The sequence below is a fragment of the Mastigoproctus giganteus genome, chromosome 3 (genome assembly GCF_048544385.1).
Source record: "Mastigoproctus giganteus isolate SK-2022 chromosome 3, ASM4854438v1, whole genome shotgun sequence".
Lineage (NCBI taxonomy): Eukaryota > Metazoa > Arthropoda > Arachnida > Uropygi > Thelyphonidae > Mastigoproctus > Mastigoproctus giganteus.
In genome coordinates, this window is record NC_143577.1 from 155400711 (window position 1) to 155410819 (window position 10109).

General features: G+C 37.1%; 1 protein-coding gene across 1 annotated transcript in view; it reads left to right on the forward strand.

The window, feature by feature from the left end:
* The window catches only part of LOC150088344 (uncharacterized), a 52922-nt gene extending 43130 nt beyond the window's left edge, over positions 1-9792 (forward strand). Inside the window, exon 2 of the mRNA XM_090370730.1 lies at positions 9127-9792. Within this exon, the coding sequence (XP_090226856.1) occupies positions 9156-9680 (525 nt within the window). The 5' untranslated portion in view covers positions 9127-9155 and the 3' untranslated portion in view covers positions 9681-9792. The remainder of the gene's footprint in view (positions 1-9126) is intronic.
* Positions 9793-10109: the final 317 nt, after the last annotated feature.

Below are 10109 nucleotides of genomic sequence, written 5' to 3' on the forward strand. Positions count from 1 at the left end.
CACAAATTTGGTCTTCTGCCCCAACGTCATACGTAAATAGATTCCTGGCAGTCAAGTACTGGGTAATGCAGTGGATGAACAGGGTCGTGGGCAACGTATTCACCATCTTCAGGGCTGTTTTATATACCAACTTAAATGTCACTCCCTGGAAAGTTCACATAGCATCCAGGAATATTCTTCCTTCTGTCTCAGATGCTTACGTGTGATTGATGCCCCCAGTCTTTGAGGACTTATCTCTACTCCATGTGCTGGATGCAGTAATGACAACCCCTACCTACCATTGCAATCTGTATTGTCCAAACTGTGCTGTCTGAAGAATTTCTTCCCAAACAACGTAGTCAACCTTTTCAATTCATTGGCAATAGACCCTGTGAAATTCTCCTAAAGCAAGCAGTACAGAGTGAAGAGCCTCTGAAGTGGCTCTTCACACTTCAGAGCCTCTCTGATGTGTAAAGTGAATTATAACACGATTATAATCTTGTCAATAATTGAATTTTGTAAACAGTATTGAATATTACAATTGTTTACTTTTGTAAATAATGTAAATAATTCTAATCGTGCATTTTTGTATGCCCTTCTTATATTGTAAATAATTGTAATTCTTGCATTTTTATACACCTTTCTAGCTGGTTGGCTGTGTACAAGGGGTGAAAGCAAACACTTGGGTTTAATAATAATAGTAATAATAATAAATGCCAGCACCGACAGTATGGAAGGTTCTTTGTAAAAAACTTTCTATGAAGCCGTATAAATTACAGTTGATGCATATGTTAAAGGAAGACGACAAAGAGAAGCATTTCCAATTTTGTTGTGAACTACAAGGACTGACAGAAGAACATGACGATTTCTTTAATCGCGTAGTGTTTAGCGATGAGGCCACATTTCACACTAATGGTAAGGTCAACCGACACAACTGTTGAATCTGGGGCACCCAGAAACCTGAAGAGATAATTGAATATGAGCATGATTCACCGAAGGTGAATGTTTTCTGCATTTGTCATGCCGCAAACTGTACAGACCTTTCTTCTTTGCCGAGGGCACTGTAACTGTGCAATCCTACCTCGATATGCTGCAGCAATGGTTGATGCCTCAAGTTCAGGAAGATAGTGATGACTTTATTTACCAGCAAGCCGGGGCTCCTCCCCACTTTCATAATGACGTTCGGGCCTACCTTAACACTGAGCTAGACAAGCACTGGATCGGACGTGCTGGAGAAAGGGACGAATGTTTCTTGAAGTGGCCGCCGAGATCACCGGTCTCGACTCCGTGTGATTTCTTCTTGTGGGGCTACATAAAGGATCATGTTTATGTACCACCTTTGCCACATGACGTCCAGGAACTAAAGTAGAGAATTGAAGAAGCTACCACCACGGTCACACAGGATATGCTGGACAGGGTATGTCAAGAGTTCAATTACCGTATGGACATTTGCCGTATCACACGTGGTTCCCACATTGAATCGTTGTGAAATGATGTGATGTAAAAAAAAAACTGACATTTTCTCTTTCACAAGGTATGTATATGACACTGATATCAGTCCTAGTCTTTGTGCAATAAATCACTGAAAGTGTTCCCACCATATATGTATATGTGTGTGTATATATATATATATATATATTATTATTATTTTTTTTTTTTTCTATTGCTTTAGTGTTTCATTTTATAGGGTCTTCTCACCCTGAATTGGGCATAAACAGGGAGGGAGTACATTGAAATTATTTATATTTTCTGTAGATTGAACAGCGGTTTTGCCAAATTTTGGTAGAACCACTTAATGCAATGAATAAAAAAATTGAAAAGAATGTATTTTGCAGTTTTGCATGACTTTTTTGGCTTGAATGTTTTTATAACTTTTTTGTACCAAAAGTACATCGGGCTGTCAAGGCGCATTTATAAAAACTCCAGTTTGAGAACGAGAATAGCCTGTGCGGAAGTGCATATTTACCGCTCCTGGAACAGAGAAGTTTTTTCTGATTTATTTTCTGTTTTATTAGCTTAAACTGGCATGTTAACTTATTTTCTAGAGTAGTTTTATATTCTTATTTACAATACTTAGATTAAAGTAACTTAGATAGAGATTTTGTAGGTATTACTTAGTATTGGAAAGGGTATCAAATCCACGTGTTTACCGTTTGTAATAGCCGCCATTGCTACACGATACAAAATATCTCGAAATAGATAGTATAGTTTATAATATAGTATAGTATAGTTTATAATATTGTCAATTAATCAGATAATCTTGTTGAACTTCATTGTCAATTAAATTGTACTTTTAACTATACATATAACGACTTGGGTTACGTAACATAAATAATTAGTAAAAAATAAATAATTAATACTTAACTTGATACGGAAGTTATATAAAGGGATTTCGTAGATAACACTCGATACTGAAACATAAATATAGAGTTATAACTGTGTTGAGATATAAGTTTAGGGTTTTAATTTTGTACTGAAATTGAAATTTTATTGAAATTAAATCGAAATCATGACTCTGACCAGAGCAGCAAAGCAAAAGGCTCAAGCTAATGGGAGTGCTGTGGCTCAGGGGAGAACTGAGGGGGGCAGTTGCCCTCTGAATCACAGCCTATTAAAATGCACTAATTGCTTGATGTTTGTGGAGCAGTCAGGTGCAGGACATGATACTGCCATGGGGGATGTCTTTGTGTGTGCGCGATGCAAGGAGTGTAAGGAAATCAGGCGACAAATCAGCATTGTTATGGGCCTATATGAGAGCTTGAAGGACAGGGTGGATGCCCCCGAAGCATTAAAAGTGAGGGGCCGATCAAGCTCTCAGCTGCCCACACCAATGCCAGAGCTTGCACTTGGTCATCGTGCAACACAGCGGCAGCCTCCAAGGCAGAATGCGCTGGTCCCAAAGGAACTAGTAGTTGTTGGCGACTCTATTCTCAGGGAAACGGGAAACATGCTTTGTAAAAAGTATAGGTGGAACAGGACCAGGGTATGACTGCCAGGGTCAAAGGTTGATGACGTTGTAGAGTGGATATCATCTTTTAAGGGCACAAAATGTGATATAGTTGTACACATTGGCACTAATGATATTAAGAGTAGGAGACCGGCGGAACTACTTACCAAGTACAGGTCACTGTTGAAAAAAAGCCATGAATTAGGGTTGAATTTGAAAGTATCTGCAATTCTGCCCAGACACGATAGGAGGGAGTATATGAGGAGAGCCCTGTCGATCAATTCGGCGCTGGAAGGATTGTGCAAGGCTCAAGGGGTAGAATATTTTTCAGCCTGGTCTGTACTTGTTAACAGGAGAAACTGCTTTTACAGGGATGGGATACACTTAAATAGAAAGGGTGCAGGAATGTTTGCTGATGCTATCGAGGCAGTGTTAGGTGGTTCGGAAAACTGCTAGATTGGGGGGATACAAGGACTAATAGATTAACAGTAGCCACTTGCAGAGGTGAAAGTGATTCTTGCACTGCTTCTATTGGAATGAGCTGCACCCTAGAAAATAAGATGCAGGATAGTTCAGAGACTGCTGGGAATCATTGGGGTACAAATAAACACATAGGTTGTGTTAGGGTAGCTAAGAAAAAGAACAGGTGCATGTATACTTGCGTGTACACCAATGCTAGGAGTTTAGTAAGTAAATTTGATGAATTTGAGGTATTGCTCAAAACATCAAAGGCAGATATTGTGGGGATTTCAGAGACGTGGTGTCACACAGATATAAGGAATGCAGAACTGGAATTTGGGGAGTACATTGTCTACAGAAAGGATAGACAGGGTAGGAAGGGAGGAGGGGTTATGCTATTAGTTAAGAAATGCATAAAATCCAAGGAAGTGAAGCCAGTCGACATTGCTGGACAGTGCAGTGTCAAGTCAGTTTGGTGTGACATAAGCATTGGGAGATCAAAATTGAGAGTAGGAGTGTGCTATAGGCCTAATGACTCTGATGAGTATAATAAGAAACTGTACAGGGAAATAGAGTGGGCCAGTAAATCAGAGAGTCTTATAATGGGGGAATTTTAAATTCCCAGATATTGACTGGAATTTGGGGGCTGGTCACTCACACACTAGCAAGGCTTTTGTAGATTTATTGGATGATTGTTTTCTACATTAGCATGTTCGGGAGGCAACTAGAGGGAGGAATACTCTTGATTTGATTATCAGCAGTGATTCTTCATGCATTAAGAATCTGCAGGTAAATGAACCACTAGGTGGCAGTGATCACAGTGTGCTGAAGTGGGATTTACTCAAAGAGGTAACTACCATTAGGGGTAAAGGGAAGGGTTATTGCTTTCGTAAAGGCGACTACGATGGACTGAGACAGTATTTAAATTCTATACAGTGGGACCAACTGATGATGTTACCAACAGCAAATTCAAAATGGGAAGCATTCAAAGAACTTATCTTGAAAGCTACTAGGTTTTACATACCAACTGAGAAATATTGTTCAAGGTTTAGGCCTCAGTGGATATCAGATGAACTAATGAGACACGTGGCAGAGAAGAAAAATGCATGGGATACATACAAATTAACACGTGACACAGAAGCCTATGATAGATACAAGTTGATCTGTAACCAAGTTACAAAGGAGGTTAGGCAGGAGAAGGCAGATTACAAGAAATCTTTGGCAAGGGATGCAAAGAAAAACAGCAAAGAGATCTTTACTTATGTAAGCTCTAGAAGGAAGGGGATGAATCAGATTGGTCCACTTGATATCGATGGTTTAACTGTTGATGATCCTGCTCAGGTAGCTAACAAACTGAATGAATATTTTGCATCAATATTCACACATGAGGAGTTATTCAGCGAGGGGAATGCCAGAGGTGTATTCAACTCTGGCAGTAAGCTAGAGAATCTTGTAATAACTGAGAGTAAAGTGGAGGAGAAATTGTTGAAGATAAATACAAGAAAGGCACCTGGGGTGGATGGGATCTATCCAGTTATATTAAAGAAAGCAGCAAAGGAAGTAAGCAAACCCTTAGCCATAATTATGAGAGCTTCCTTGGACTCAGGGGAAGTACCCATGGACTGGAGATGTGCAAATGTAACCCCAATTCACAAAGGAGGATCTACGGGTGACACAAATAATTATAGACCTGTTAGTTTAACTTCTGTTCCTGGAAAATTAATGGAGGCACTGGTTAAAGAAGCACTGCAGGATCATCTAGACAAGACTTCAGTCATAGCTCAGACACAGCATGGTTTTGTTAAGGGGAAGTCTTGCCTGACCAATTTTATTGGATACCATGATGTTATTACCAAGGAACTGGATGCAGGAAATAACTTTGATATTATATACTTGGATCTTAGAAAGGCTTTTGATACTATTACACATGGAAGACTGCTGCACAGATTGGAGCAGTGTGGCATTGGAGGCAAATTGCTTCTGTGGATAAAGGCGTGGTTGAGGGGGAGAAGACAGAGAGTGGTAATCAATGGACACTGCTCATCGTGGACTAATGTTATTAGGGAAGTTCAGTATCGAGTCCATTATTGTTTTCTGTATTTATAAATGATATCGATGATGGTATATCAAGCTTAATGTCCAAGTTTGCCGACGATATGAAGGTTGGCAGGGTTGTCAAGGACACTACTGACACTATGCTACTGCAACAGGATCTGGAAAGGTTGAGCAGATGGGCTTCGAGGTGGCAAATGAAGTGTAACATTGACAAATGTAAAGTACTACATATGGGAAACAGCAACCCCAGAGCAACGTATCAACTCTGTGGTACTACACTGACAGTGGTAGAGAATGAAAGAGATCTGGGGGTGGTTGTGCAGGCAGATATGAAGTTTTCTGAGCAGTGCAGACGGGCTGTAAGAGTAGCTCATGGGGTATTGTCGATGATATATAGGAATTTTTCTAGCAGGGATAAGGTGGTGATTATTCCCTTGTATAAGTCAATGGTCAGGCCACACACAGAGTATTGTATACAGGTCTGGAGGCCTCATTTCAAGAAGGATGTAGAGCTGCTGGAACGAGTACAGAGAAGGGCAACAAGATTAGTGAATGGAACAAAGGGGTGCTCTTACGAAGAAAGGCTTAAGTTTTGCAAATTACAGTGTCTGGAGACTAGGCACCATCGAGGTGATCTGATAGAGGTGTATAAAGCCTTGAATGGTTTGAGCTTGCTCAATGCTGATGGGATTCTTCCTCTTGCTCAGAATAATCACCTGAGAGGGCATAAATTCAAATTGAGGAAAGACAGATGTAGGATAGACATGCGGAAATTTGCCTTTAGCCAGCGGGTGGTTGGTTGGTGGAACAGACTTCCATCCCTTGTCGTGGAAGTTGATAGCCTAAATAAGTTTAAGGCTAAGTTGGACAGGTATTTTGAACAAACAGGGGTGAATTGGAAGTGGTTTTTTTTTATTTATTTATTATTTTTTTTATTTATTTATGTATTTTTTTAATTTAATTTAATTTTTTTTTTTGGCTGATGCTGCATAAGCTTGCTTTCTTGCATGAAATGCCTATGCTAATGCTAATAACTGAAAATAAATTCTGTATTGGTAGGAAGTTAATAAGTGTAGCAAAATATTCAAATTATTCTAGATATTGCGGGAATTTTTCTTTTGTGAATCACCAAATTGCAGATAGAGCAAGAAATTTCATTTTAAATGTGTTGCAAGATAAGTCGATAAGTTGTTCCATTTCTATAGGACTAAGTTTTGATGCATTGTTGAAGAAATCTGTGGAAGAACTGTAGTGTAATCCTCCATCCTTCCTTCATAGAAATATATGATGGAAAGTAACTGATCAAAGAAAACTAGAGCAGACAATTGTGTAATAAAGTCTTGTGTTTGAAATCTTTCAGATGTTAGACTTCAATCAGCATTCCGTTTATCTTACTTCCTTTTATTTGACACACAAAATTCCAGGAGTTCCAGACCCATTGCTAGCTCTAGGAAATAGAGTGAAAGTCATCTGTCTTTAGAATTGACTAAATTATATTTAATGGTCCACTGGTTGAGTTATGCTGATTTGTGATCTATGAGAGTAGAAGCAATGCATCAGTAAAACACAATGGCAGGACTAAATGTGTTAAACTTTTATGGAATGCTTTGAGCATTTCATAGCATAACTTGGTGTGCCACAAAAAATTGTGTGCAAACAGGTTTGGATACCTCATTTTAAGGAGATGTAAATCTTTTGGAAAGAGTGAAAAGAAAAGCAACAAGATTAGTTGAGAGCATAAAAGGATATTCATACTGAGAAAGACTGTTTTATAAAGTGCAGTCTGGAAATCAGATCATCTTTTTGATGACTTGATTGAAGTGTTTAAGACTGTAAAAGATTTGCACAGACTGAATACTCATGTTATTTTTACTCTTTCTTAAAAGATACACACAAGTAGACAAAAATTTAAATTGAAAAAGGATAGTGGCAGAATAGATATATGAAAATTTGCATTCATCCAAAGAGTGATTGTTGCAATAAATTTCCACCTAGTTTATAGTGATAGGAAGTTTTAATAAATTTAATTGAAGACTGGATAGATTATTAGAAGTGATAAGCAAATGAAATGGTTTTTTTTTTGTTGTTAATACTGTTCAAGTGTAATTCAGTATATCATTTTGCCAATACTTATAGAACTTGTTCAGTACTTCATAAAGCCTTTTTTATTTGTGAGGGGGGTAAACTAAAGCCTATGCCTCTTTCTAACTGAAACTATCAGAAATTATACACATTAAAATCACTAAGAAAAATTACTTCATTCTTATGAAAGTTCAGATCGATTTGTTGAGTTGGGAGAGTCAGTGACAGTAAATTAATTTTAATAGGATGGGATAAAGAGATTTCTTTTACTTAAAGTAGATAAAAAAAAAAAGGAGATCAGATTGTGCTGTTTCTGATAAGGAATATCAGAACAAATATTTTGCTGTTTTGTAAAGATGAAAACCTTGTACATAAATCTGTTTAAATATTAAGTTCTCATTTTGACTTCATTGCCTAGCTTTAGAGTAAAATTATTGTCAAAAATCAAGCCATTATTTAAAAAATTCATAAAAATGGTTAAAATATAACTTATTGTTAATTTTTCCTTTTTTTTTTGAACAATAATATGCTCTACATCTATTTATGTATCATTTAATTTGAGTTCATCAACTCATGTATCTGAATTCTAGAGAATTTCTTCTGATTTTGTGGGCCAGAATTAAACAGCAGCAGCCAACATGTACAATGACCTTCTTCTCTGATTTTCAAAGTATGCTGCTATCTTTTCAATAATTATCTGCTGTTAGTTCGAAATGCAGATAAAAGATGGCAGTATCTAATGAACAAATTTGAAGACATTTCATACACAAAGGGACACATTATTTGAGATGACCATCATGAAGAAACATAGATCTACATATGTTCACTTGAGAGCCCACACAGGAAAAATACTTTTTTTTTTTTTTTTTTTTTGTAAACAAGATCTCTCTCTCTAACTGAAACCAGCAGAAATTATCAATGTTAAAATATTATGGAAAATTACTTCACCCTTAAGAGAGTTAGAGTGTACCCAACTTCTTAACACTGTGCCCTATGCAGTGTCCTCATATATACCCTGCTCTGATTCCCTCTAGTTAGAGCTGACTGAGTAGAGGTAGCATGATTTTACAGTTGTAACTCAAACTGTAAGGAATCATTTATTTTTACAGTGATGACCTCAAAAGACATGGCTTGTGTTGGTGATAGAAGAGATGGATGGGGGGGGAGGCCAGAGTAAAATCATATTTTATTATGGAAGCCAAACAGTTTTAGCCATTTACAAGCATCCAATATTGCTTAGTTACAGAGAGTCTCAGCCACACAAGGTGTTGATGTCGCACCTTGATCCTTGTTTTGAATGTGAGTAGTGTTAGTTTCAATTTAAAATAATGTTTTGTAGCCACCAAGAGGTTTCAGAACATACATCTTCATTTGCTCTGAAACACTTCATAAGTTTTATAATGCTTCATATGTTTCAGCTTGTTCTGAAAGTTTTGTTCTAAAACATGTGAATGTGATGTAGTGTTTTCTGAATTCTAAATTAGAAGCTATTTTAATGCAGTGAAGTGTCTCCCTCAATTTTCACCATGCCTTTCAACTCATGTTATCAATATCTTTCTTAAATTTTGTTTGCAAGTACTTAAAATATAGTTTGTTTTCTTCAGGTTATGAAACAGAAGAAAATTAAATTATAATGGAAACATCTGTACCAGAAGCATCTTGCTTGTGTTCTTCTCAGGGAAACATCCAAGCCCAGCTAAAGCCAGGCTTATGGATTCCAGGAATGAGAGCCCTTCATCAGTTCCAGGAAACTTGGGAAATCTCTGCTAATTTTTCTGTTTGTGCGGCTGATGTAGAAAATGCAATCCATCAATTACAGTCCCAGAACAATCATGGTGTAGTTTATGTTTTGAATCGTCTTCGGAAAGAAGATGACTATTCTTTTGTTGAAGTGCTAGTGTTTACTCGTTATCGATGGGTAGATGTCATTCAGGTAAAGTTTCAGGGAAAGTCAAGTGGTAGCGGTGGCTCTTATGCCAAAGCCAAAGCATTTTCTACTGGACTTTTTCCTTCTTGGATGCCTTTAGGATTCCTTTTGAGTTGTGTACTTTGCTTCCTCCCTTTCTATGATTTTGGCATGAATGCTCAGCTCTTAGAAATGATTAGAAGTAAAATGACAGTACCTTTAAAAGTAGTTACAGCAAAACGGAAGCTGTAATTGCTCAGACAAAATATTAGCAATATGTACATCACAGCACCTTTTGTACAAACTCTAAATTTTTTTACATTCCTTCCCCCTTGTTTAGTGACTATTTGACATAATTTTAAAAACCCTTTGTTACAGAATATGATATAAAATGCTTTAGTGGTTGTAATTTTTTAAATTACAGCCACCTCTTATAATACTGATATATAAAATGAATCTAATAAAATATAAAATGAATCTAATAAAATATCAAATATTAAACTAATAATATATAAAGTGTAATCAAAATTGGTTATACACTCATTAGCATTATTAGAGGAATATGATGCAAGCTTATATAGCATCAGCCAAAAAAAAAACTTTCCCATTTCACCCATCCATTCACTCCAGAAGTTTGTCCAGTTCTCCTTTGAATTTATTTAAGCTATCAACTTGCACAAC